Raw genomic sequence first — 27,951 nt, 5'->3', positions numbered from 1 at the left:
TTTTATGTACTTGAGGTTCCAAAGACATTTCCAAATTTTCCCATTTTCAGTCTTCAACTTAACATTTCGGTCCTTGCAGTGGAGACCTGAGTCCTATCTGACATTGGGCCTACAGTTAGGGCAGAATTTCCTAAACTGCCATTTTTTAAAGAAATAAGGGTAACCAAATGTTCCCCTTAAAAGCACTCTGGTACCCTCTAGTATTGGGAGATAACTATCTTCCCCTAATTAGATTTGTAAAATATTTCTCAGTATTTACATTTTTTTCCCCTCAAATATATTGACTTTTTCATTCCCAGTAACAATATGTCTGGTCTGTAACTAAGTCATTCCATGTTCAGATTACAGATTCATTTCCCCATCTTTTCACATTCTTTTAGTCCAGGAGACCCACTTTGAAGGTTAAAACCAAGGTCACACAATGAATAGGTGGCAGTGTCACATATAATTCAGCTCCAGGCCTTATGAATCCTGCTTATAGCCCACTGCCTATTCTAGTCACCAGATTGAAAAACACCATACTAGGGAAGAAGACGGCAAACTATTGCCCACTACATATTTGTATCAGTCTTGTCAAATTTTTATTGTAGTATTTAATAGGATTAAGGCTATGATGAATCAAGTAAAACATGATTTCCTTAAAAACTAAGCTAATAGGCAAAAATACTCACTTGTTCAACAAATACCCAGTCTGGCAGATACAATACCCTGCCCTTAGCGGGGGGTGGAGGGGTGGGGAAAGACATCGTGGTGAAAACAGACATGGTCCTTGAACTTCCTGGTTCTGTGGGTTGCTTAATTTGAGGTTTAAATGGTTTCTCCCATCAGGTGAAAAGTTTTGTGTTCGGCCCATAAACAAAGCAGCTGTGAATTCTGATAGTGGTAAAAACGCCAGTCTAGGATATAAAACCTTCATAAACATCTTATTTCCCATTCATTATGAAGTGTGGGGTAGGAGATCAGAGAAACCAGATGAGGATTGCTGGCTGTGCTGCTAATGTGAACTCTTCTTTCAAAAGTATTGTGTCCTTTTATTCTCAATGGAGACATCAAAAAGTATTAAGAGGAGTACTATTATAATACTAATAGGATACTGAAAATCTATACTGAATGCAGCCAGAGGCTCCAAAATAAACAATACTACGATGAGTTCCACAAAAAAACCTCAACTACTCTGTTCCAGGGAAGCACCATTTTCCACAAAACCCTCAAGAAGGACTTGTTGCAACTGGAAAAGCAATTAAATGTGAATCGTGATCCAGGAGAAAATAACAACTCACATAACTCCCAAATTAAAAGTTTTCCAAAGATACATCATTTTTTTCCTCTTGGCCTTTTAAGAAACTAGCCAACAAATACTCTTGACAGGTTTGTGTTTGGTTTTGAAAACACACACCTTAGTGTACTGAAAGAAAAACAATTTCTTTTAATTTGGTTTGTTGGTCCCACACCCCATCTATCAATGTATGTGCTATTTACAAATAAGTTCTATACAGTATTTTTGCAGTACCTTTGATAATTCCTAGACCTCTATTTTCATTCTGTGTATTAATGTGAATAACAGATGGATATTTTAATATTTAAGGCAGATGGTAAACTTTCCTATAGGTCTTGTGAAACTTCGTCTTATAGGCTGAACACCATTCACAAAATGTAATAATGCTTCATTCCTTCAGGTTGAGGTAAAGAACTTGAGCAACTGGATTAGCAAAGCTGCAAAGACAATGAAATGTGGCCTAAGATGTAATTATGTTCTCTGCCCTTCCTTTGGGCCAGGGTAGTTTTGCACTTGACACAATGGAAAATAGGCCATAAAGCCTGAAAATAAAATGTTCTAAACCCCAATCTCACAGCACTTTAGTAGGCTTTTCACTAGGCATCTTTAAAGTATTTTCAACAAAATACTAATTAAGCTACCACTTCAAAAGAGCTTCAAGGAAAAGCTCTGCTTTCTTATAAAATCTTTTTGAGACAGAGTTTCGCTCTTGTCGCACAGGCTGGAGTGCAATGGCGTGATCTCGACTCACCGCAACCTCCGCCTGCTGGGTTCAAGTGATTCTCTAGCCTCAGCCTCCTGAGTAGTTGGGATTACAGGCGCCCGCCACCACACCTGGCTAATTTTTGTATTTCCAGTAGAGACAGGGTTTCACCATGTTGGCCAGGCTGGTCTCCTGACCTCAGGTGATCTGCACACTTCGGCTTCCTAAACTGCTGGAATTACAGTCGTGAGCCACTGTGCCTGGTCTCATAAAACTTTTAAATTCCATCACGTTACATTCACACCTTTTGCTAACCAGGATGAAGAGCCTTAAACAGGTTTAAAGAGTGCAGACTGCAGTTTTGTTAATACTTTTTTCCTCTCCAAGTTCTTTTATGCTAACATTTCCAGTGGTGGGAAGTACAAGTACTATTAGTCATCTTCATTCTTTGCATTGCCAAAGAGTTCCTCTTTCTCCGTCTTGTTCTGAAGGATGAACAAAAGCTTGAGGTGTACGTATCAGAACGTAAACTGCAGCACGAAGACCACCAACGTTCACCCAGACTGTATCCACCTTTCGCCATACGTGTCGCATTCCAGATAACGCCTGTGTACACACAAAAAAACATAACAATTAGGTTGACAATTTACTTTTACATCAACCAGGATTCTTAACTGCCAGATAAGAAACCTCAGGGGAAGAGAGAACAAATCTTATCCAAACAAACATCCCCAAATCTCAAAAAGATCCCAAAGTTGCCACAGGCTGCGATTTTGAGCTAATGTGTATAGCACCTTGGTAAAGCATTTTGTGTCTTGAGTAAGTAGTACAGCTCGGCCTGTGGTAGGTGTGCAGACACGGCTCATCTCCCGTAGGCAAGCTGGATAAAGGTTCCAGTTTCTCTTCTTGGATCCCATCCTATAATAGAAGGTCTCATGAGTCAAACACTGTTGCAAAAGATATAAAATAGAAGGACTATATGAAACAAAAACAGTTTCATGCATCCTGAGGCATGAAAAATAGCTGTAGTTTTAGAAACCAGACCTTTGCCATTACATGTCTATGAAATAAGCTGAGTTAGTAAACTGCTTAGAATTCTGAATCAAAAAAATTTTTTTTGGACAACTATGTTAGTTATATGACTTGTCCTCTTAGTATAATAAGCACTCAAACTGTATAAACCAAACAAGTGATTAGAAATCATTTAGGCCAGGTGTTTTGGTGGCTCATGCCTGTAATGCCAGCAGTTTGGGAGGCTGAGGCGGGCAGATCACCTGAAGTCAGGAGTTTGAGACCAGCCTGGCCAATATGGTGAAACCCTGTCTTTTAAAAATACAAAAATAAGCTGGGCATGATGGCATGTGCCTGAAATCCGAGCTACTCAGGAGGGTGAGGCAGGAGAATCGCTTGAACCCGGGAGGCAGAGGTTACAGTGAGCCGAGATCATACCACTGCGCTCCAGCCTGGGCAACAGAGCAGGGCTCTGTCTCCAAAAAAAAAAAAAAAAAAAAAAAAAATCATTTATGCTGAGAAACAGAATGAGAACCAAGTCTTCTACCACCTTTTTGTGTAAGATATATAATTCAAGAATGGGCTAGAAAGTGAATTACAGGTAATTTAAAAATGAACCTCCCATGATGGTCAGGATTCAAAATGTAGTTAATACATTCCTGAGTTCTCAGAAGAAACATAATGGGTGAATCCATCATGTTGTTAAGTGAAAAACAGCTCTGCTAAGTCTGCTAAAATTCAAGATTTTTTTCCTGACTTAGAATAAACGCAAGGAAAATAATGACACATTTGGAAGACAAGCAGGTACTAGTATAACAAGTGAAAGTAAAATTCATTAAAAAAAAAACCCAACCAATTCTCACCTTTTTCCAAATGGCAAATCTGTTACAATAATATCCACAGAGCCAGTTCTCAATGGCAGATTGCAGATATCCCACTGAACAGCATCTATGGGCAAGCCCCAGGAGGGTTTGCTGTGGGGACAAAGGAAAGGTGCTTCAACATACTGTGAAGCATAAAATTATTACAACAATTTTTGTTTCTGAAAAGAGACTGCTACAGCAAAACATCAAATGCTAAGGATATCAGTGATAATATCAACCTATTCAAAATTTAAGAAATGGCACAAAGGTAAAAAATAGAAGGTCAGGCTGGGCATGGTGGCTCGTGCCTATAATCAGCACTTTCAGGGGCTGAGGTGGGAGGATCACTGGACTCCAGGAATTTGAGACCAGCTGAGCAACACTGTGAGACCTTGTCTGTAAAATACTTTTTTAAAAAGTTAGCAAGGCATGATGGCACACACCTATAGTCCCAGCTACTCAGGAGGCTGAGGTGGGAGGATCACTTGAGTCCAGGAGTTGAAAGAGGCAGTGAGCTAGGATTCTGCCGCTTTACTCCAGCCTGGGTGACAGAGCAAGACCCCCGTCTCAGAAAAAAAGGGAAACAAACTGAAAACATGATTGTAATGCAGAGAACTGCAAAAGACAACTTTAAAAACAATGCTGAAGCAGTAAATTACATAACCGATGATACAAAAATTTAAGTTGCTGATAAAACATACACTGGAAAAAAACAATACTAAAGAAAAGATAATGGGGTGATGTATCTGAAGAATAAAGTTTGTAAAACTAGTAATAACAGGAGGCCTAAAAGAAAAACAGATAGTAAAATTGGCAAATATATAGGTAATTGTTTCAAGATGAAAAACCAAAAGGAAAATATGTGCCATGCTATATAAAACAAGACTAAGAAAAAAGTTAAGATAAAAAATATAGATGACAGAAGACAGAATGAATAATAATAAATACAAAGGATTTAAATCCTCCCCATTAAGGCAAAGCAACTGGTTTAAGAAACAAAATAATGCACAGGCTAAGAGCTGAAGATAAGTCAAAGGTTATCAGCAGAAATTAAAGATTTAATTGACATTTAATGAAGAATTTAAGAAAAAAATGCAATAAAAGCAATCATTACATAATTTTTAAAAGTACATATAAAATATGTATTATAACCACATACCAATAACTGCACAAAACAAAAGGCAAAAAATATTAAAAACCAAAGTAAAATGGATAGAAATGTACAGGTTGAGGCCGGGCACAGTGGCTCATGCCTGTAATCCCAGCACTTTGGGAGGCCGAGGTGGGCAGATCATGAGGTCAGGAGATTGAGACCATCCTGGCTAACATGGTGAAAACCCGTCTCTACTAAAAATACAAAAAAAAAAAAAAATAAGCCGGGCATGGTGGCGAGTGCCTGTAGTCCCAGCTACTTGGGAGGCTGAGGCAGGAGAATGGCGTGAACCCGGGAGGTGGAGCTTGCAGTGAGCCGAGATCAAGCCACTGCACTCCAGCCTGGGCGACAGAGTGAGACTCCGTCTCAAAAAAAAAAAAAAAAAATGTACGGGTTGAACAGTGTAGGTACAAACAAGATAAAATATTCAGAAGCTAGAAAGGTACGTTTGTTTAAATGTTTATCAGTTTTAATTAAAAAAAAAAAAGACTGGCCATATACTAGGCTCATTAAAAAAAACCCTCAATAAACATGAAACCATTCAAAATTAATTCATCACAATAAAACAAATCAGTATTTAAGAAAATTGAAGCCTTCCAACTACTTGTCTTAATACACGTAAAAGGATTTAATGTTGATACATAGATCAGCAGCATCAGCATTGTCCTGGAGTTTCCTGGAAAATGCAGACTCTTAGGTCCCATCCCAAACTACTAAATCAGATCTGTGTTAACAGTACTCCCAGGTGATTCACATGTACATTAATGTTTGAGAAGCACTGTCCTAAAAAATTAGATCAGAGAGACAATGAAATATATAACCAATGACTTAGTAATAAAATAGAGGCGAGGCTATATAAACTGCAGTATTTCTATACGATGGAATTTATGTAGTGACTTTAAAGACTATGGTCCGGGTGTGGTGACTTGTCTCTAATCCCAGCAGTTTGGAAGGCTGAAGTGGCAGAATCTCTTGAGGCCAGGAGTTTGACACCAGCCTGGACAAAACAGCAATACCCCCATCTCTACGAAGAATTTAAAAAATTAGCTGGGCATGGTGGCACATGCCTGTATTCCTAGCTACTAGGGAGGCCAAGGCAGGAGGATTGCTTGAGCTCAGTAGGTTGAGGCTACAGTGAGCCATGATTATGTCACTGCACTCCAGCCTGGGTGACAAAATGAGACCCTGTACCCAAAGCAAAAAAGAAGCCTATGTAAAAATATACTGTTTAAAATTTTGTGAAATTAAAATGAGTCTATAGAATATTCTTCCAATATGTGGGGGAAAAGACATATGAATAAGACAAATGAAAAATTGCATATGGTGGGGAAATTATCGCTAAAATAATATTTTAAAAATATAAATTATTTTCAATAAACTTTAAAAATGTAAATGGAGTCTCATAGTATATTCATTTTGGTTACAATGACGTCACAATGCACTGGGAGTTTTAATTCATAAAGTCAATATAAAAAGTGATTCTCTAACTCTAAAAGATGCTAAGAAATCTTTTAAATTTTTACCCTTCTTTAATTTGGCTCTTGGTCAATAAAGATGCAATGTTATTTGCTGCTCTATTCACAGCCAGTGGATTATTATCACCAGCAATATGGAAACAGTCAGACCATTCAGTGGCCCCCTAAAAGATAAGAGTGTATGTTAAAACAAAAGTAGCAAACTGTAAAATATGATTAAATTGTCAACAAACAAAGACAATCCAGTGCTTTTCTAGAGTGGCAAAACATTGCATGTTGTCAACTGTGCTATTTCCCTGGCTGAAAATGCCCTCATTCTTTCTCTGCTTGCTGAACCTCTACCCATCTCTTAAGACCCAGCTCAAACCTCATGCCCTTTCAACATCAACCTTAACTCTCCAAGCAGTCTCATGTGCCCCTCCCAAAAACACTTTGTATGTACGTACCTCTGCCACTGCACTTGTTCCACGGTTAATTATTTCTTCCCCTTTATGCCTCTCAACTAACCTGGGAGCTCTCTGAGGTCAGGTCTAGTATTTTATTCAGTTCCTCATCCAGCAGTGTCTGGCACACTAAATAAATTCCAAGTTAATGCGGTTTGAAAATATTTGAAATTTGTGGTTGTGGGAGTTTACATAATCTGATATATTTGAAAATTGCAAAATAAAATGCTATTTCCGGCCGGGCATGGTGGCTCACACCTGAAATCCCAGCACTTTGGGAAGCTGAGGCAGGAGGATTTCTTGAGCCCAGGAGTTCGAGACCAGCCTGGGAACATGGTGAAAGCCCATCTCTACAAAAACACAAAAATCAGCTGGGTGTGATGGTGTGCACCTGAGTCTCAGCTACTCGAGAGGCTGAGGTGGGAGAATGGCTTAAGACAGGGAGGCAGAGGTTGCAGGGAGCTGAGATTACACCACTGCACGCCAGCCTGGCTGACAGAGCAAGACCCCAGGTCAAAAAAAAAATAGTAAAATGCAATTTCCTTTGTATGATAGGCTTTTGAATGGTAACCACCATATCACTGGAAGGATTTTGTAATTATAAATAAAAAACCTGTCAGCAGAACATAAATACCAAGCTGTCACATGTCATTTGTGGAATGAGGTGACGTGACCCTAGGCCTGAACAATGTTCTATGCAGATTAACAGAAGGTTTCTGACATGAAAGCCGGGAAAGGTCTGCCTCTGCTTAGGGGTGAGTAGCAAACACCTTTGTGTTCCTTTGTGAACAGTAACATACTTCTCATCCATGAGTGCAGTGTTTCATAAGTTTTTCTTTTGCCCAGACACTTGAGGGTGATAACATACCCTGTCTACCATCCTACGATGACATCAAACAAAAGGGAAGTTGAAGTATCCCAGAATTTTGGGTGGGTGGGGATGTAGAGGGGACCTAGAGTTTGAGGAAGGCTCTCAGTGATTCCGATACCCAAATATTCTTTTTTTTTTTTCCTAAACCTATTTGGATTTTCAGCATTGGAAAGAATTGGGTTTTATAGCATAACACTTCTAAATTAAAAAAAAAAAGTATTCTAGATCAAGTATTGTATACTTTGGTAAACAAATCTTTATATATACCTTGTCAATTTCTTCATAATTTTATTCATTTTGATCATATATCAGCTTAGGTTTTTCTACATTGACATCTGCATGTCTACTCTTACATGGAAATGGCTCAAACTTCATGTTTTAATTTTTTTCGGCCTTTATTTTTACTTGGAGCTCTGTTGTGTATTTCTTGACATGCGGTGACCTTACCTGCTATTTCATACACATATCATGATTTCATACTAGAAAATAATACTCTGCTTTGTTCCCAGAATCCTTCTTGGCCACAAGAAGGACTGGGTTTTTACTGTGCAGTCTCTTTAAGCCACAGTAATTTCTCTGGCTTTCATGGAACACAGTCACATGTAGACTTCTGTGATTTCAGTCTTGGATTTTAACTCCCAGAACAGATACAATTTTCTAATTACAGTTTGGATTATTCCTCCCCTTGTGGGCTTGCTTTGGACTTGCTCATCTGTCCAGTTACTACCCAATCATATAATCTGCTGTGTCTCCCTGCAGTTTATTCAAATTGGCTGTCAGTATACTATATGGAAGAACTACTATGTTTCACACAAACTTCAGTGATTTTACTGGGAGCTCCCTCTTCTAAATTGTTTAAAAACATATAGATGATACTGATTATTCAAGGGGAATCTACTGTGAAATATTCTCCATTTAGAAAATGCCTTTCCATTTCTTGCTTTGCTTTACACAATTTTTATGAGTCCTCTCAATATCATGGTAATTTTGAAAACTAAGAGCATTTGGTATTAAGCTTGTTAGACTTCCTAAAAAATCCAAGTAATGTTCATAAGTTTCCCCTTTTTACAACTATACTTATTCCCTCTAGGAACTTAAGTGGATTACAGAGAAGAAAATTGCCTTCCTCCAGTTTATGCTTATGCCTTCAATTATCTTTTCCCATTCAAGTCTACCAGCTTGTCTGTTACACAAAGAGGACTCATCGGCAGTTTGTAATTCTCAGCTTCCTCTGTAATCTAGTGAATAGATGTCACTAACAATGTATCTAGTCCAGTGGCACATGGCTCTTTGAAATAAGTAGTTACATTCTTTACAAAAAAGTTCCAACTTTCTATTGTTAATTGTTTTAAAACTCTTGGGTCCACTGATCCAACCATGGAGATTTCATTATGTCTAATTTGCCCATTAGGTCTAGAATATTCTGGATGTATCACTCTTATCTAAAAGCTAAAGAAATATGATTACCTCTATTGGTATTGCCCCAGTTCCACACATTGGATCGACTATTATATCATAAGGTAGAGGATCACAGAGCCTAGAGAAAAGAAAACAGCCTATGTGAAGACTCACTCAAAAGCTGAGGCTTCTATACTGATGATTCCTGAAGCTTTAAGATTGAGGACCTATCACACTAGCCTGAAGGAACACCAATCTACACATATTTTAGAAATCAATTTGTGGCTGCGCACGGTGACTCACGCCTGTAATCCCAGCACTTTGGGAGGCTGAGATGGGTGGATCACTTGAGGTCAGGAATTCAAGACCAGCCTGGCCAACATGGCGAAACCCCATCTCCACTAAAAATACAAAAAATTAGCTGGGCGTGGTGGTGGGTGCCTGTAATCCCAGCTAGTACGAAGGCTGAGACTCGAGAATTGCTTGAACCCAGAAGGCGGGGATTGTAGTGAGCCAAGATCATGTAAGATGCAGCCTGGATGACAGAGCAAGACTCCGTCTCAAAAATAAATAAATAAATAAATAAATAAATAAAATCAATTTGTAATGATATGTTGACTGTATATTCCATTACTTGGGGAAAAAAAATCGTTATAACTAAATCTCCTTTGACTATCTTCCAAAATCCCATTTCACTCTCAGATGAAATTTAGTTTGCAGACATCTTAAAGTACACATGTGTACACACACACACACACACACGCTCATGCACACTTTTAGACAACAGTGTTGTTTTCAATAGAAACCTGTATTACATTAAAAAGACTCAAAAATGTCTCAAGTCAAACATGCATCAATATAAGGTTACTGGCAATGAGACATTCAGTATTCTTTTCCTTCTGAATTTAAAGCTAATCTTGATATAAAAAAATTGCTCTGTGGGACTAGGTAATAAAAAAAGGAAAAAAAAATGCTTTACTTTGAGCACTTAGCATTTCCTGGGCATGGACTTAAGCTCTTCCCATGCATTATCTCACGGAATCCTCAGTAAGGACCCTGTTAGATAATTATCATTATTCTCATTTTAAAGGTAAGCTGATGCAAGGAAACATGAAGTTACCTGCCCAGGGACACAAAACCAGTAGGTAACAGATTCAAGATTAGAGGCATTACTGTTAGTGGCTTAACTGTTATCCTCTTAATGAAGCATCCCACCCTGAAACAGGTCAGTAGGTTTCTTCCCTTCTCTTGTTCTTCTAATCTTTTCATGTGCTGGTGTGGGACTTATCGCATGTATGATAACTATTTATCTCCCTCACAAGACAGATTCTTGGGGGTTAATAGTGGGTTCTTATTGTAACATTGGTCCTGCTCTATCTCCTTGCTCCTACTCCTCAACACATGGCAACAGAATCCTTGGCAACCCTCTTGAGGGGGTAAGCACCCTGTACTCCAAGCCATTCCTGATGGTCAGGGGTGAATATCTGACCAAAACAATGTCAAGCAGATCCTCTCTTCCAGGAATTTGGAACAAAGAGCTAAAAGCCCTAGGCAGTGTGGGTTGGTCGTTTGGAATTGGAAATACATAAATTTAGATGAGAAAGCATGTAGATGAGAAGAGACAAGAGTCCACAGGCTCTAAGGGGAGATAAAAATGGCTGCCTACATTTCTGGTGGTTTTCCAAGATGTGGTTCCTACCCTTCTTGAGAACCAACATTCAGTTTTTCTGTAGAATCCCCAAGATTTCTCTTTATCTTTCCAATAAACCCCTCTCTGGCACAATTATCACTTTTTTATCCTAAACTTGATTACTTAGGTTTTAAATATTTGCACCCAAAATAACACCCTCTCTGTATCCCTGGTTTCTACCATATGCCTGGCAGTAGATAATGCATATTTGTTAAATTAATGAAGACTAGAAGATTTTCCTTTATCAAATGGGCCCAATTTTCTATTATCGTCATTGAATTAATATGTTAGGAAGATAAAAGATTGGAAGAGAAGGAATACAGTCATGTACTGCATGACAATCTTCCAATCAATGGTGGACCAAATATATGAATGCAGTAATTATAATACCATATTTTGCCCTACCCTTTCTATGTTTAGATACACAAATACTTACCACTGCGTTACAACTGACTACAATATTCAGTACAATAACATGCTGTACAGGTTTGTAGCCTAGGAGCGATAGGAGATACCACATAGCCCAGGTGTGTAGTAGGCTACACCATCTAGATTTGTGTAGGTACACTCCATGAGGTTCGCACAATGATGAAATTGCGTGATGACACATTTTTCAGAATGTATCCCTGTCATTAAGTGATGCATGACTGGACTTAACTACCAGGACATACCAGGCACTGTATATAACAGGTATTTTGCATATGCTTCAGCATTTAATCCTCACTAATAATCCTTTAAGTCTCACATCAAATCCATTTTGCCATCTGGAAAACAGAAGCTTTAGAGAAAATAAACATTTTCAAGTGGTGGAAAGAAGCACCCAATCAAAGAGAGAAGGGCAAAGGAGAAGGAAAGATAGGTCGTGTACTCTGAAAAGCAAAAAATTCTAGGATGATTCCTGAGCTGCTGTGAGCATAAAGCTTAAAAATATAAGTAAAAGCTCTTTCTGTTCATTTACACGTTATACACATAAAAATCTCTGCTTTCATCTTTTTCACTGCACAGAAATGAAACAGCAAAATTTACTCTTATCTCCCAACACACATATCCTTGCTAAACAGAAATGTGGTAACCTCATTCAAGAGGCAGGTGAAAACTATTACTCTCATTTTAAAATCAAGAAAACTGGGCGCGGTGGCTCACACCTGTAATCCCAGCACTTTGGGAGGCCGAGGCAGGTGGATCACCTGAGGTCAGGTATTTGAGACCAGCCTCGCCAACATAGTGAAATGTCGTCTCTATTAAAAAAATACAAAAATTATCTGGGCGTGGTGGCAGGCACCTGTAATCCCAGCTACTCGGCTGAGACAGGAGAATTGCTTGAACCCGGGAGGCAGAGGTTACAGTGAGCTGAGATCTCGCCACTGCACTCCAGTCTGGGCGACAGAGTGAGACTTTGTCTCAAAAAAAGAAATAAAGAAAACTGAGCCATCTATTAAGCAGTATTTTCAGATCACAAGGAGTCAATATTGGATAGAAGGGAAAGAAATAGATCATTAGCTTTCCATTCTATTCTTTATCCACTCTATTCCAACACAGTACCTCAAACACACATACACACAAATCAGTATTTTGAAGGGAACATTCAAACCAAGGTGCCACTTTAAGCTGGATGGCAAACTCATTTTCTTACCTGAGCATCCCATAGGCAAGAGTTGATCTAAGAGTTGTAGGTCCAAAATGTGTTATATTTCTTCGGTGGAGACTCTCTTCAGTCAATGCAATGCCCACAATGACTTCATTATCATGGATGTTCAAAAGAACCTATAGTAAAGTGGAACAAGACAAAATAGTTTTAGGATTGTTCAAACTGCGCTTAGTAATAAGACTTTTCTGACCTGGGCCGGTTCACCCCTCCTTAGGCAACCTGTTGGTCCCCCACTCCTGGGAGGTCACCATATTGATGCCAAACTTAGTGCAGACACCTGATCGGCATAGCGCACCACAGCCCAGAACTGTCTAAAAAGTTAAGACATTTAAAAAATACATATTAAAAAACCTCTAAGCCTTCAAAATATGTTTGTGTTACAAAAATTGGGGTGAAATCTGGTTGTAGCCAATAAACATAGTGAATTAAAAGAAAATAATAGATATTAAAATGAACGAAAAAAACTATATACTATATGATTTCATTTATATGAAGTTCAAAAATTGGCAAAACGAATTTTTGGTGGTAGCAGTCAGATTAGTGATTGCCTTGAGTGGGTACTGACTGGGAAAGGGCAAGGGGAGCCCGAGGCACTGGAAATAGTTTGTATCTCTATCTGCATGCTGTTTACACATCGTGTATATAAGTAAAAACTTACTGAAAACTTAAGATTTGTGTACTTAAGGGGTGCAAAGTGTATCTCAACAAAAAAGTTTTAAAAATTGGTAAAGTCTCAAATAAAAAGTCTTATTACACTGAGTGCGGTGGCACAGGCCCACAGTCCCAGCTACTCGGGAGGCTGAGGTGGGAGAACAGCCTGAGCCTGGGAAGTCAAGGCTTTAGTGAGCCATGATTGCACCACTGCACTCCAGTCTGGGTGATACAGCGAGACCCTGTCTCAAAAGTGAACTAAACTAAACCAAAATGTTCCCCAATCTTTCACTGAAAGACTTCCTGAGCTTAACCACAGCAGAAGCACAGCTGATACTCATAAAGCACTTCCTAATGCAAAGCACTATTCTACACATTTTACATACATGGCCTCATCTCATATTCACATCCCCTAAGCTAGGTATTATTCCCCTTATAAATGAGGATACTGAGGCACAAAGACAGCTCCTCAGGAATTCCCTTTTTTTTGAGACAGGGTCTCACTCTGTCGCCCAGGATGGAGTGCAGTGGCATGATCACAGATCACTGTGGCCTGGACTTCCTGGGCTCAAGCAATCTCTTACTTCAGCCTCCCAAGTACCTGGGACTATAGGTGTCTGTCATAATACTCAGCTAATTTTTTTTTTATTTTTTGTAGAGACAGGGTCTCCCTATGTCGCCTAGGCTGGTCTAGAACTCCTGGCCTGAAACAATCCTCCAATCTCGACCTCCCAAAGTGCTGGGATTACAAGTGTGTGTCACCACACCCAGCCTCCTCTGGGATTTAAACCAATGCAGCACGGCTCCAGAAACTCCTCTGAATCACCTTGCTAACTTTTAGACATCACTGTTCTGGTTAACCTATTCATTTTATTTTTTAAAATATTTATTTTATTTTTAGTGGAGACAGGGTCTCACTATTTTGCCCAGGCTGGTCTCAAATTCTTGGGCTCAAGCGATCTGCCTGCCGAGGCCTCCCAAAGTACTGGAATTACAGGTGTGAGCCACATATTCATTTTCAAGGCAGTATATGAGGAAAAAAAGGAATGGGGAATTAGACTCCTGATCTGACATGCACAAAAAAGTTAGAATCAGTGACTTGCCCCAGATTCAAGTGTCCCAAAAGCAACAGAAATTGGCTCTTTGGTAAATATATCAGCTGCTAGAGATGTTTTAAGGTGTCAGAGACTTAAATACTTTAGTTCCTATGGTTCACATGTCAATCACCCAGATAAAAGAGGATTAAGACCAAGGAAAGTAAATATACTAAAATGAGGTACCTGGCTTTGGAAATCTAGCAGAATTTAAGAAAGAGGAGAGCTGACTCTAGGATGAGTATTAGCAATGATGTCCTGATTTGAGAAGGTCAGGGTTTGTTTAAAAAATGCACTTTTTTTTTTTTTTGGAGATGGAGTCTTGCTCTGTCACCCACGCTGAAATGCAGTGGCATGATCTTGGCTCACTGCAACCTCCACCTCCCTGGTTCAAGTGATTCTCCTGCCTCAGCCTCCCCAGTAGCTGGGACCACAGGAGTGTGCCACCACGACAGGCCAATTTTTGTATTTTTAGTAGAGACAGGGTTTCACCATGTTGGCCACGCTGGTCTCAAATTCCTGACCTCAAGTGATCCACCTGCCTCGGCCTCCCTCCCAAAGTGCTGGGATTACAGGCGTGAGCCACTGCGCCCAGCCTTATTTTATTTTTTCAGTAGCAAAGCTCTGCAACCAAGACACACAAAAACAAAATAACTATTTTAATTCTGGTTGAATTTTATAATATGAAAGTCCACATAATATAGTAAAAGAGTAGTCTATTAGAAATCAGGCCAGGTGCAGCTATAATCCCAGCACTTTGGGAGGCCAAGACAGGCAGATCACCACAGGAGTTTGAGACCAGCCTGGCCAACAGGGTGAAACCCCATGTCTATTAAAAAATACAAAAATTAGCCAGGTGTGGTGGCATGTGCCTGTAGCCCCAGCTACTTGGGAGGCTGAGCACAAGAATCACTTGAACCAGGAAGGTGGAGGCTGCAGTGAGCTGAGATCGTACCACTGCACTCTAGCCTGGGTGACAGAGCAAGACTCTGTCTCGAAAAAGAAAAAGAAAACAGACAACTCAACCTTGATGGCTTCCATCTATGGAGCACTTAGTGTATGCAAGGTATTGCACCAAATATTTTAAATGTACCTCATTTATCCTTCAGGATAACCTTAAAGGTACATAATATTATTGGCTCCATTTGAAACAGAGGCTCAGAGACTATCTAGTCCAAAGTTATACAGTTGTGGAGTCAAAATTTGGATCTAAATCTGTCTCCATAGCCTATGCTCTTCTTAACCACACCCTACTATTTCCTCAATTTAATTGTGCATAACATTGGGTTAGTCTGGAAATTCTACAAATCTGTGACAGCATTCTTCAATCACCACAGTCAGAGCCTATACCTACCTCCACATCAAAGTTGGTCATGTCGGCCTTCCACTTAAAATAATCTTGAACAGCACCCCCAAAATCTCTTGCAGCCTCATTTGAGGTAAAGCAATGTTTCTCTCCTGCCCTGTTGCATGTGACTCTAAACTTCAGCACTTGAGGCTCAGTTTCTTCTTTTGAGCTTTCATCAGTCTCATCTTTGCAAGATGCCAAATCATCACCTACTAATGTTGATACATCCTCTTTGATGGCTGGATTTTCATAATAATCTAAGATATGAGAATCTAAAGCATGGCTAGTGAACTCTTTTTTAACATTTCTCTGATCGATTTTGACTTCTTGTCCATTATTAATCTTCTCTTTACTTGAATTCTGATTTATCTTTTTGCGCTTTGCTTTTTTCTTTTTAAAACTGGCATTAATTTTCCACACTTTTAAGGGGTTTGACCATGGGAGTTTTCCAGCCAAGTCTTCAAAATCCTTTAGAACTTCTTCCTGTAAAGGACAGAGAAAGAAATTCATTCATTTCTCACCACTATAATCAAACAAATAAACCTCTACTTTGCTTATGGACAGTTGGTATCCATGGGGGACACTGGTTCCAGGACCGCCAAAGACACCAAAACCCAAAGATGCTCAAAAGTCCCCTCATATAAAATGGTATAGTGTCTGCATATGACCTACACACATCCTCTCAAGAGTAACTTAAATCATCTCTATCTTACCTATGATACCTGATACAATGTAAATGCTATGGAAATAGTTGTTATACTGTATTGTTTGGGAAATAATGACAAGAAAAAAAGTCTGGGCTGGATATGGTGGCTCATGCCTGTAATCCCAGCACTTTAGGAAGCTGAAGCAAGTGGATCACTTGAACTTAGGAGTTTGAGACCAGACTGGGCAACATGGCAAAACTCTGTCTCCACAAAAAAATACAAAAATTAACTGGGCATGGTGGCATGTGCCTGTAGTCCCAGCTACTCAGGAAGCTGAGATGGGAGGACTGCTTGAGCCTGGGAGGTCAAGGCTCCAATGAGCTATGATCATGCCACTGCACTCCAGCTTAGACAACAGAGCAAGATCTTGTCTAAAAAAATACATCTTTTACAAAAGAGAATGAACACTGACTACAATATTCTTAAGGAAAGAAAGCCTAACTCCAAATTTTATACCCAAACTATCAGCCAAATATAAAGGTGAAAGACAAACATTTCTGAACTCATGCCATTCAACAGATACAAATTATAACAAAAGGACAAATAATGTGCCTATAATCTATTTAATTATATCACTAAAATGAAAACAAGTGTAGGGATTGTGATTATAAAGCAGAAGGTAAATGTTACAAACTGGCATGTAAATGGGCATACTGATACCCTCATCTCTTACACCCAGAGGTCAAAGGATAGAAGTTAAAGCTGATAAATAAAATGTAAGTATATTTAAAAGTTTAAGGGTGAACACTAAGAAAAAAAACTGAAAAATAAAGGAAAAAAGTATAAATATGCCAATTTCATCATTGCTTTTAGCAGGGATTCAAAAAATACCATGTATATATGGTAGATAAGGTAGATAATATCATATTGTAGTTATAAAGGTAACAGCTAGAACACACACACATAAACCTTCCAAACTATTAGAAAACACAGGCACATGAAAAAAGTAAAGACATAATGTAAAGATTTTTCAAATTAAGAAAAAGCAAAAAGTATGAGCATGAGAAAACTAAGACTAAACAGTTGTCATTATCAATAAGTATCAATGGGATAAACACAAAGATGACACTCAGTTTGAATATGTACAAGAATTTACATAGTGTATTTGTTGCACCACTGTAATAGCAAAAGAATGTGAAAAACCCTCACGCCCTAAAATGGGACTGGTTAAATTATTATACAGCCAAACAATGGAGTATACGCAGCCAATTCCAGCAATGATACTGCCAGGATCTCCAACATATAGGTTGAACATTCCTAATCTCAAAGTCCAAAATCCAAAACCTAAAATTTTTTTGAAGTGCCAACATGATGCCACACAGGTAGCTGAGATAGTGACACCTTTGCTTTCTGATGGTTCAGTGTACACAAACTTTGTTTCATGCATAAATTATTTTAAAAATCATATAAAATTACCCTCAAGCTATACGTATAACGTACATATGAAACAAATGAATCTTGGATTTATTTATACGTATGTTCCACCCTCAGAGTATTTCTTTCTTTTTTTTTTTTTTTTGAGACGGAGTCTTGCTCTGTTGCCCAGACTAGAGTGCAGTGGCGTGATCTCGGCTCACTGCAATTTCTGCCTCCCGGGTTCAAGTGATTCTCCTGCCTCAGCCTCCCGAGTAGCTGGAATTACAGGAGCCCGCCACCGCACCCGGCTAATTTTTGTATTTTTAGTAGAGATGGTGTTTCACCACCTTGGCCATGCTGCTGTCAAACTCCTGACCTCATGATTCACCTGCTTTGGCTTCCCAAAGTGCTGGGATTACAGGTGTGAGCCACCACGCCCAACCCAGAATATTTCAAAAGACAAACAAACAAAAATCCAAAACATTTCTGGTCCCGAGTATTTCAGATAAGGGATACTCAACTTGTATATGAAAAAAAAGCATAGCGCAGAAAAGTATGTATGCTATGCTTTCATTTGTGTAAATAAAATACATTTATTCGTAAAATATCTCCAGAATAATACCCAAGAAATTGGTAATAGTTGTTGCCTCCAGGGAGGGAGCTGCATAGCATGGGGATATAGGAACAAAGACTTACTTTTCACTCTATATCCATTCAGTCTTTACAAGTTTGCTCCAAATACATGTATTAACTAGTTTTTAAAAACCCATATAAATCACAGATTTGTTCATACTTTTAAAAAGGCAGATGGAGGCCAGGCGTGGTGGCTTACGCCTGTAACCCCAGCACTCTGAGAGGCCAAGACAGGTGGATCACGAGGTCAGGAGTTCAAGACCAGCCTGGCCAAGATGCTGAAACCCCGTCTCTACTAAAAATACAAAAATTAGCCGGGCATGGTGGCATACGCCTATAGTCCCAGCTACTCGGGAGGCTGAGGCAGGAGAATCGCTTGAACCCGGGTGGCAGAGGTTGCAGTGAGCTGAGATTGTGCCACTGCACTCCAGCCTAGGCAACAGAGCAAGACTCTGTCTCAAAAAAAAAAAAAAAAAAAATGTGGGGGTGGAGGTGGGGAATGGGGGCCAGGTGCAATGGCTCACACCTGTAATCCCAGCACTTTGGGAGGCTTAAGTGGGAGGATCACTTGAGCCCAGAAGTTTGAGACCAGCCTGGGCAACATAGTGAGACCCCATCTCAATATTTTTTAAAAGAGGGGGGTGGGGACTAATAAATTCATGATTATCATCTGAATACTTAAGAGAACTCATTAGAATTGCTTTAAGCTTTTCTAAAAGTTAAATTTTTACTTAATACAATTTTTATCTATTTTCAGTCTGACTTTTTTTTTTTGAGATGGAGTCTCGCTCTGTCGCCCAGGCTGGAGTGCAGTGGTGTGATCTCTGCTCACTGCCAGCTCCGCCTCCCGGGTTCACGCCATTCTCCTGCCTCAGCCTCCTGAGTAGCTGGGACTACAGGCGCCCACCACTACGCCCGGCTAATTTTTTATATTTTTAGTAGAGACGGGGTTTCACTGTGTTAGCCAGGATGGTCTCGATCTCCTGACCTCATGATCCGCCCGCCTCGGCCTCCCAAAGTGCTGGGATTACAGGCGTGAGCCACCACGCCAGGCCCTTAAGTCTGACTTCTTTTAGGTCTGGTCTTATTTTTTTGTAGGCTGGGGGTTCATACAACTTTGATTGGTTTTTGAATAACGTTTTGGAAATCAACATGCTTGCCAATAAATAAAAGTTAGACAATTAGGTAGCGTATCACAGTTGTTTTTAAAAAGATTATTTCTAAGATACGTAAAACTGATAGAAAAATGTTTTTAAGCGGTTAACTCTAGAAACCTAACCAAAAAGCAGTGTGGAAAAAACCTAAAGCCTTGCTGCAATCTATTTTCAACCTTCAGCTGAGGCAGCAGCTGAATATTTAGGATTCAGACGCTAAATACATATTGGAGACAAAGCTGTTGTCCTAACAACTGAAGGAGTATTTAGATATTATTTTGGCTTTATTTCAAAAAATGAAGAAAGAGAAGAAAGCAGAGCAAAAGCAGGATGGCGAGGAAGTGTTATTTGTAGAAGACACAAACTGTCACTTGTTCTTTGGTTCATGTTCTGGAAGCAATTCTATTTTGGAACTAAATATATGTAAAAGCAAAGCAAATCTAAGGTTTATATCTCTTATAAGTAAAACAAGGTGTTTTCTTCTTTCTTATAAACTTTAATGGTTTTCAATACTAATTTTCAAAAAACATCTTTTGGGATAGACTGTCAGCAAAACTCTAGATTTTACTGTAAAAGCCTCCCAGTATTCTCTATTACAAAGACTACAGTAATGCTAAACTTTCACAGACTATGAAAAGTGGAAATAATCTCTTTGTGGAAGACAGCCAAAAATCAGCCACCATGTTTAGGATAGCTCACCTTTGTTTGTTTGAACTGGTAATCTTGAAACTCCTGAACCACCACAAATAAGTTATCAACTGATCTCAGACAATGAACCTGGGTGAAAAAAAAAGAAACACATTTCTGAGAAAGCTTTTGAACAGCACAAGCTATCAACAATTAAGTATTTAAAAAATTAGGAATGATAGTTTTAAAGCAGCTACTAACTATATTTTGTATTTTTAAAATGTCCCATCTCCCTAGTTTCTCATCTCTTTGGTTACTAATCAGCTTTCCCCTAGAGAAAGGGAAAAAGGGCAGATGGAAAGAGAGAAGCATGAAGTGTTTTGTGGGCAACACGTCTTTTGTGGGAGAAGAGAAAGGTGAAGCCACTCAGGTGGGCTGTATCATATTTCCTCGATGACTTTCTATGGTACACTGTATGCTGCAATGGTTAAAAGGAGGCGATTTGAGCTCCAGTTCTGTGATTACTAGCTGAGTGGCCCTGGGGAAATTATTTATGTGTCCTAAGCCTAATGATTAATGAGGATAATAATAGTGCCTATCTTCACAAAGCTGCTGAGGGTATCGGCTAAAATATTGGATGGAAAACATTTGCTTACCAATTCATCCCACAGATATTTTCTGGGTACCTACTATATGCCAGACACTAAGAGCGTGGGATATATTGGTGGAAAAAAAAATAGACAACAATCCTTGCCCTCTCACTGCTTATGTGGTAATGAGATATATCAGCTTTATGATAGTGAGATTGCAGTTTACTGACCTTCACTTTTTACCTTGAGTGAGTCCTAATTACTTCTGAGCAAGAATTTTTGATGCAAATTAGAAGGAAAATCTCTTTTATGTTTCATCACCAAAGGTTAAACATCTGCTATATGCTGAAGTAAATAAATACTGAGATACTTAGAGAATTTCTTAAGTTGAACAGTATTCTTTCTGGTGAATTCAATCCTCAAGAAATACTAGATCACCTCTAAAAATGTAGCAATCCTACTACAGGTTGAGCAGCCCATATCTAAAAATCTGAAACTTTTTGAGCCCCAACACAATGCTCAAAGGAAATGCTCAGTGCAGCATTTCGGATTTTCAGATTAGAAATGCTCAACTGGCAGGCCGAGCGCAGTGGCTCTGGCCTGTAATCCCAGCGCTTTGGGAGGTCGAGGCGGGTGGATCACGGGGTTAGGAGTTCGAGACCAGCCTGGCCAGGATGGTGAAACCCCGTTTCTACTAAATATACAAAAATTAGCCAGATGCGGTGGCGGGCGCCTGTAGTCCCAGCTACTCGGGAGGCTGAGGCAGGAGAATTGCTTGAACCTGGGAGGCGGAGGTTGCAGTGAGCCAAGATCGCGCCACTGCACTCCAGCCTGATGACAGAGCAAGACTCTGTCTCAAAGAAAAAGAAAAAAAAAAAGAAATGCTCAACTGGCAAGTATAATGCAAATATTCCAAAACTCCCCCCACCCCCCTCCAAAAATCTGAAACACTTTTGGTCCTAAGGGATACTGAAACTACAGTCAAAATTACAAATCAGTACTCAACAGAAAATGCAGTAACTTTAAAATCACCTGATTTGGGGCAGAGCAATGAGAATCAGAAAGGATTCCAGAAGGGTCTATAAAATGAAAAGTAACCATAAAATGATCAACTTAGAAAACTATTTTAAATATTGCTCCATTCAAACCTGTGCCAGACTTTCCACTGAAATGACAAAATATATCTTGCCACGGTCTCTGCTGATTTTGCATGATGACCCAAGTTTCTCTCTGACTTCATCTGCAGCTGTTTGCTCAAAGCCAGTAGGTACAGTGGCTCCAATAGTGACTAGAAGCTCAGATTCACTTCCCAGGTCACTTTCTGTCACTTGTACAGACTTCTGGTTCTCATGAAGGTTCACATCTAGGAGTTGGTTAGTGGCTTCTTCAATGTCACACATGTTGGCTGTGCTTCCAAGATCCCTAACACTGTCTCTTTAAAAGCAGTACTGTCCTTTAAAAGAAAAAGAAATAAAGCCCAAATATTATCATCTCATATTTCAGTTATAATTAAAAACATGGGCTCTGGAGGGCAGGAAGAACAAGGCAACACACCTGATAAACAGTCACCAAAGTAAAAAGGGTTGAATAAACATGGACACAGAGTGCAGGCTGTAAAACATGATGTTATTATTAAAGAAGCAATACAGATACCATGGGAGAAAAAGAGACAAGAAGTATTTCCATAGCATGCAATGTTTGCTTTGGGGTAACCCATGTTGACAAAAGCCATTTCATAACTACGATAGAAACTGCAGATCACATTCAAATCCATTTCTGCATCTAGATGTTAAGAACATGGTTAGTTAAGAATATAGGGCTTGGCTGGGCGTGGTGGCTCACACCTGTAATCCCAGCACTTTGGGAGGCCGAGGCGGGCAGATCGCCTGAGGTCAGGAGTTCAAGACCAGCCTGGCCCACATGGTGAAACCCCGTCTCTACTAAAAATACAAACGTTAGCCAGGCGTGGTGGTGGGAGCCTGTAATCCCAGCTACTTGGGAGGCTGAGGGAGGAGAATTGCTTGAATCTGGGAGGTGGAGATTGCAGCGAGCTGAGATCATGCCACTGCACTCTGGCCGGGGTAACAGAACAAGACTCTGTCTCAAAAAAATAAATAAATAAAATAATAATAATAATAATAATAATAATAATATGGGGCTTTTAGAGTTTCAGATAGATACAGCTTTGAATTCTTGCCTCCACCATCATAGGTTGAATGACTTATGGCAAATTAATTCTCCCAAACCTTCAAATGTAATTAAGTAATTAGTAATACCTCTTTCCTAGAGTCGTGAGGAGACAAGTGAGAGTAGTACATGGTTAGGCCAATAATTAAAACTTATTAATAGGCTATCTTCTTCCCTCCTGTGAAATAGCATTTCATGCATTTAAAAATGATTAACTGGGCTGGGCACACTGGCTCATGCCTGTAATCCCAGCACTTTGGGGAGCTGAGGTGAGTAGATTGCTTGAGGCCAAGAGTTCGAGACCAATCTGCGTAAGATGGCAAAATCTCATCTCTACCAAAAACACAAAAAATAGCTGGGCGTGGTGGTGGGCGCCTGGAATCCAGCTACTTGGGAGGCTGAGGTGGGAGGACTGCACTCCAGCCTGGGTGACACAGTGAGGCCCTGTCTCAAAAAAAAAAAAAAAAAAAAAGAAAGAAAGAAAGAAAAGAAAAGAAAAAATTAAAAATAAAAATGGTTAACTGAATACTTACTATCTAATGATTACAAATATTCAAACGCCTACTACTTGCCAGGCTCTGGGATCCATAGATGGGCATCAGGAGAGAGATCTTGGAAGTAATCCGAAAGAGTAAAACAAATTTCCTATGCATAAGCTTTTGTGTGTGCTTGGGGTGGGGGCCGGGGGAAGTATTAGAGAGGTGGAGGGGCCATAGCTTACACGAGATTTTCAAAAGGTCTGTGACTCAAAATAACTTAAGTGAGTACAGAATACCTATAATGTCCTTGTGCTATGCCAGCGATACACGACAGTGTTTAACACTACGTCAGTTCCCGCCGTTAAAAAGCTGACAGTCACTGTGAATACAATCTCCATCTTCTAAAAAATGCAGCTGAGGTCAGCTAAAGGACGCGTTCCGCACAAGGTCAGAGAGCCAATGAGAGGCGCAGAATGAAAGAGAACTCACGTCTCCCAACTCCCACCTACAGGGCCCGGGAATCCTAGGGAGCGGGTAAAGGCCTGGGAGAGGTAGCAAGATGGGCTCCGCCACGAGATCCGGCTGAAGTCCGGCTCAGCGCCGGCCTCAACTGCAAGAGGAAGGCCACCCCTCTCTCCCCAAGCTGAAACACCAGAAGAGCCACATTCGGCCGTTCCCAACCGCCGCCAGTTACCGGCCGCCAGCGAAGACCCTTTCAGCTCCCGCAATCCATTGGCCTCTTGCGGTCAGGTCACGCCGCCGGAAGCCGCCCCCGGAAACGGAAGTTAGGCTACGAGTCACGGTGGCTCCGCGCTGGCGGCGGGTTCCCCCCCAAGGTCTTGGGGAAAGGGGCATGCGCTGGAAGCTGTGTGCTGTTGGTTTTGAGGATCTTCAGTAAGCTGAAAGCGGAGAGTCAGGGGCCTTGTGTCCTACCATGGTATTTGCTAACGTTTAGAGAGTGCTTCCCCTTGCCGAGCACTGGGTAAGCGCTTCACATGCGTCATCTCATTTGGAACAAGTCTCTTTTGTTCTAGCACCTATGAAGTGGCAGAGGCTGATTTCTGTTTTAAAGCTGGAGACATCGAGTCTCTCCAGCTTATTTAAATATCTTTCCCAAAATGTCATGCCACTAGTTCCTGATTTCTGTATTGCCATCACTATTTTAGCACTGTTTACTTCATATTTTTCTTTAGTTTTTAAAAAAATAGAAATAGTGGGGCTCACTATGTTGCCTAAGCTGGTCTCGAACATCTGGGCTCAAGTGATTCTTCTGTCTAGCCCTCCTAAAGTGCTGGGATTACAGACATGAGCCACTGTGCCCAATCAGATGAACTTTATTTCTCATAAAGGGTTGAACCTGGTCGGGCACAGTGGCTCATGCCTGTAATCCCAGCACTTTGGGAGGCTGAGGCAGGTGGATCACTTGAGGTCAGGAGTTTGAGGCCAGCCTGGCCAACATGGTGAAACTCCGTCTCTACTAAAAATACAAAAGTTAGCTGGATGTGGTGGCCTGCACCTGTAGTCCTAGCTACTTGGGAAGATGAAGCAGGAGAGTTGCTTGAACCCAGGAGGCAGAGGTTGCAGGGAGCCAAGATTGTGCCACTGCACTCCAGTCTGGGAGCAAGACATCATCTCAAAAAAAAAAAAAGAGTTGAACCTGCATGGTAGCCATTTTGACAGACTGGGAAGCCTAGCTTCCAGTCAGAAGCCAAAAAACAGGCACTTCCAGGGTTGGAAGAATAAGACAGGGATTTATGCTAAACACAGTGGCCAAATATACATGTTAAATAAACTGTAAGAGGGGTCACGAATATTTATGAAAGGAGCAATTTGTGCATGTGCAGTTGAGCTTCATGCCTCTCTGTGGATCCCATGTTTAAAAAATGGTGGCCTTAGCATGATCCAAGGGTAGAGTTTTCTACCGCTTGACTTCAAAAGGTGAAGCAGGGGACGTGAAAACCCTCACTGCACGTCCTCTGTAGACTGGCCAGAACCACTCCCTGGATGGTGGGTGATCTCTTATCAGGAAGGAATGCTAGTCGGTTGTTCTATTGAAACTGCAAATGGGAGGGTCAGCATCAGGCTGGTGGAGTGAGTCTTTCAAAAGGGCTGGTTTCTGTTTAACCCTTAGGAAAGAAAATCTAATGGCGATTATAGAGGGAGGGGTTATAAAGAGGTGTGTCCGACTTCCCATCCTGTCATGAGTAGGAACTCAGCTTCCAAGTTTTTTCTAGGGTCTCCTTGGCCAAGAGAGGGCCTGTTCAGTCAGTTGGGGGGCATAGAATTTTATTTTTATTTTTCAGTTGACAAAAGTTAACTTATTGTAAAAGGAACCCGACAACAAAAAGATAAACCGAATTTAAAACAAAACAAAACCAAAAAGAACACAATTTATAAATGTGCAAAGGGGCTGGGAGTGGTGGCTCATGCCTGTAGTCCCAGCGCTTTGGGAGGCTGAGGTGAGTGGATCGCTTGAGCTCAGGAGTTTGAGACTAGCTCTGGCAACATGGCAAAACTCTGTCGCTACAAAAAATTAACAAAAATTAGCTAGGCATGGTGACACTCACCTGTAGTCCCAGCTACTCAGGAGGCTGAGACAGGAGAATAGCTTGAGCTGGGGAGGTTGAGGCTGTAATGAGTTATGATCACATCACTGCACTTCAGCCCAGGTGACAGAGTGAGACCTTGTCTCAAAAATAAAATGAAAAATATGTAAAGGGCTTGAATAGATATTTCTCCAAAAGATAGACAGATGGCCAATAAGCACATGAAAAGATGCTGAACATCATTAGTCATTAGGGAATTGCAAATTAATCACAATGGGATACTCATCAAAATGACTAAAAGTAAAAAACAAAAAATCAACGGTTCCAAGTTCTAATGAGTATGTGGGGCAATGGAGCACTTATACATTGCTGATGAAAATACAAAATGATATATGCCCTGGTATGTTTTAGCTCTGTGACCCCACCTAAATTTCATCTTGAATTATACTCCCATAATTCCCATATATTGTGGGAGGGACCCAGTGGGAGATGATTGAATCATGGGGGTGATTCCCTGCATACTGTTCTTGTGGTAGTGAATAAGGCTCACAAGATCTGATGGTTTGATAAGAGGTTTCCACTTCCGCTTCTCCCATTCTCTTTCTTGCCGCCGCCATGTAAGAAGTGCCTTTCACCTTCCACCATGATTGTGAGGCCTCCCTAGCCACATGGAACTGTAAATCCATTAAACCTCTTTCTTTTGCAAATTGCCCAGTCTTGGGTATGTCTCTATCAGCAGTGTGAAAATGGACTAATACACGTCCATTGGAAAACAATTTAGCCTTTCGTCAAAAAATTAAACATAGAACACATTACTCACCAATTCCACTACAGATGCTTTCTGACTTAGGATGGTTTGACTTACAATTTTTTGACTTTACAATGGGCTTATGGGTTATAATGCATTTTTTTTTTTTTTTTTTGAGACGGAGTCTCGCTCTGTCGCCCAGGCTGGAGTGCAGTGGCGCGATCTCGGCTCACTGCAAGCTCGGCCTCCCGGGTTCACGCCATTCTCCCGCCTCAGCCTCCCGAGTAGCTGGGACTACAGGCGCCCGCTACCACGCCCGGCTAATTTTTTGTATTTTTAGTAGAGACGGGGTTTCACTGTGTTAGCCAGGATGGTCTCGATCTCCTGACCTCATGATCCGCCCGCCTCGGCCTCCCAAAGTGCTGGGATTACAGGCGTGAGCCACCGCGCCCGGGCTATAATGCATTTTTAACTTACACTATTTTCTGCGTATGGTGGGTTTATTGGGATATAATCCCACTGTAAGTCAAGGAACATCTGTAATAGCTTTATACCCAAGAAGACTGAAAACAGGTGTTCAAACAAAAACTTGTACACAAACTGGGCATGCTGGCTCATGCCTGTAATTCTAGCAATTTGGGAGGCAGAGGTGGGAAGATTGCTTGAGCCCAAGAGTTTGAGACCAGCCTGGACAACATAGGGAGACCTGTCTGTACAAAAAATTTAGAAAGTAGCTGGGTGTGGTGGCACTCATCTGTGGTACCAGACACTGAAGAGGCTGACATGGGAGGATTGCTTGGGCCCAGGAGTTCGAGTCTGTAGTGAACTATGATTGCACCACTGTACTCCAGCCTGGGCAACAGAGAGAGTTCCCATCTCTAAACAACAAAAACAACAACTTGTACACAAATGTGCCTAGCGGCCTTATTGATTTAGTCAAAAAGTAGAAACAACCCAAATGTTCATCAGCTAATGAATAGACAAACAAGTGTGTTATATCTATACAGTAGAATATTATTTGGTCATAAAAAGGAATGGAACACTGTGATATGATACATTGGTTTTCATCCACAGTTCCTAGCTCATAACTTTCCTACCATTTTGCAGTAAACAGAATCTCTTTCTCTGACCTTCTCTTGCCCTCCTTTCACCTGTCTACTTGGCAAGACTCTAATCTGATTGTGGTCATAAGGCATCTATTCCAGAGAGGGCCCTACCCCATACCCTGGAGGAAGGAATGCTGCACAGAGAGGCCAAGAGGCATCTGAATAGACAGACCTTGCTGGGTTTAGAGCATATA

At 40.6% G+C, this 27,951-nt stretch overlaps 2 protein-coding genes across 46 annotated transcripts in view; one reads left to right on the top strand and one right to left on the bottom strand.

The window, feature by feature from the left end:
* The window catches only part of SRGAP3 (SLIT-ROBO Rho GTPase activating protein 3), a 415,313-nt gene that overhangs the window by 10,381 nt on the left and 376,981 nt on the right, over positions 1 to 27,951 (top strand). For 7 of the 14 annotated variants that reach the window (XR_010155083.1, XR_010155080.1, XM_063805349.1 and 4 more), the window contains exon 1: positions 24,223 to 24,339. The exons of 2 other annotated variants lie outside the window; for them this stretch is intronic. The gene's annotated coding sequence lies outside the window, so the exon portion shown is untranslated. Of the gene's footprint in view, positions 1 to 24,222; positions 24,340 to 27,951 lie in introns of those variants that run through there. 5 more of the 14 variants (XR_010155081.1, XM_054681405.2, XM_063805348.1 and 2 more) reach the window with 1 other exon arrangement.
* THUMPD3 (THUMP domain containing 3) lies at positions 559 to 24,347 on the bottom strand. Of its 32 annotated transcripts, XM_063805079.1 has the most exons (13): positions 24,052 to 24,111; positions 23,451 to 23,489; positions 22,968 to 23,322; positions 22,246 to 22,302; positions 21,840 to 22,144; positions 20,174 to 20,251; positions 15,631 to 16,107; positions 12,517 to 12,647; positions 9,263 to 9,332; positions 6,530 to 6,645; positions 3,854 to 3,964; positions 2,774 to 2,897; positions 559 to 2,585 (listed from the first exon to the last, which is right to left on the bottom strand). In XM_063805079.1, exons 5-13 carry the CDS (start codon positions 22,089 to 22,091, stop codon positions 2,421 to 2,423), a joined length of 1,524 nt encoding a protein of 507 aa, XP_063661149.1. In that variant the 5' UTR covers positions 22,092 to 22,144; positions 22,246 to 22,302; positions 22,968 to 23,322; positions 23,451 to 23,489; positions 24,052 to 24,111; the 3' UTR covers positions 559 to 2,420.

This window comes from Pan troglodytes, chromosome 2 (assembly GCF_028858775.2).
Source record: "Pan troglodytes isolate AG18354 chromosome 2, NHGRI_mPanTro3-v2.0_pri, whole genome shotgun sequence".
NCBI lineage: Eukaryota > Metazoa > Chordata > Mammalia > Primates > Hominidae > Pan > Pan troglodytes.
This window is presented reverse-complemented; position numbering and strand designations above follow the sequence as displayed.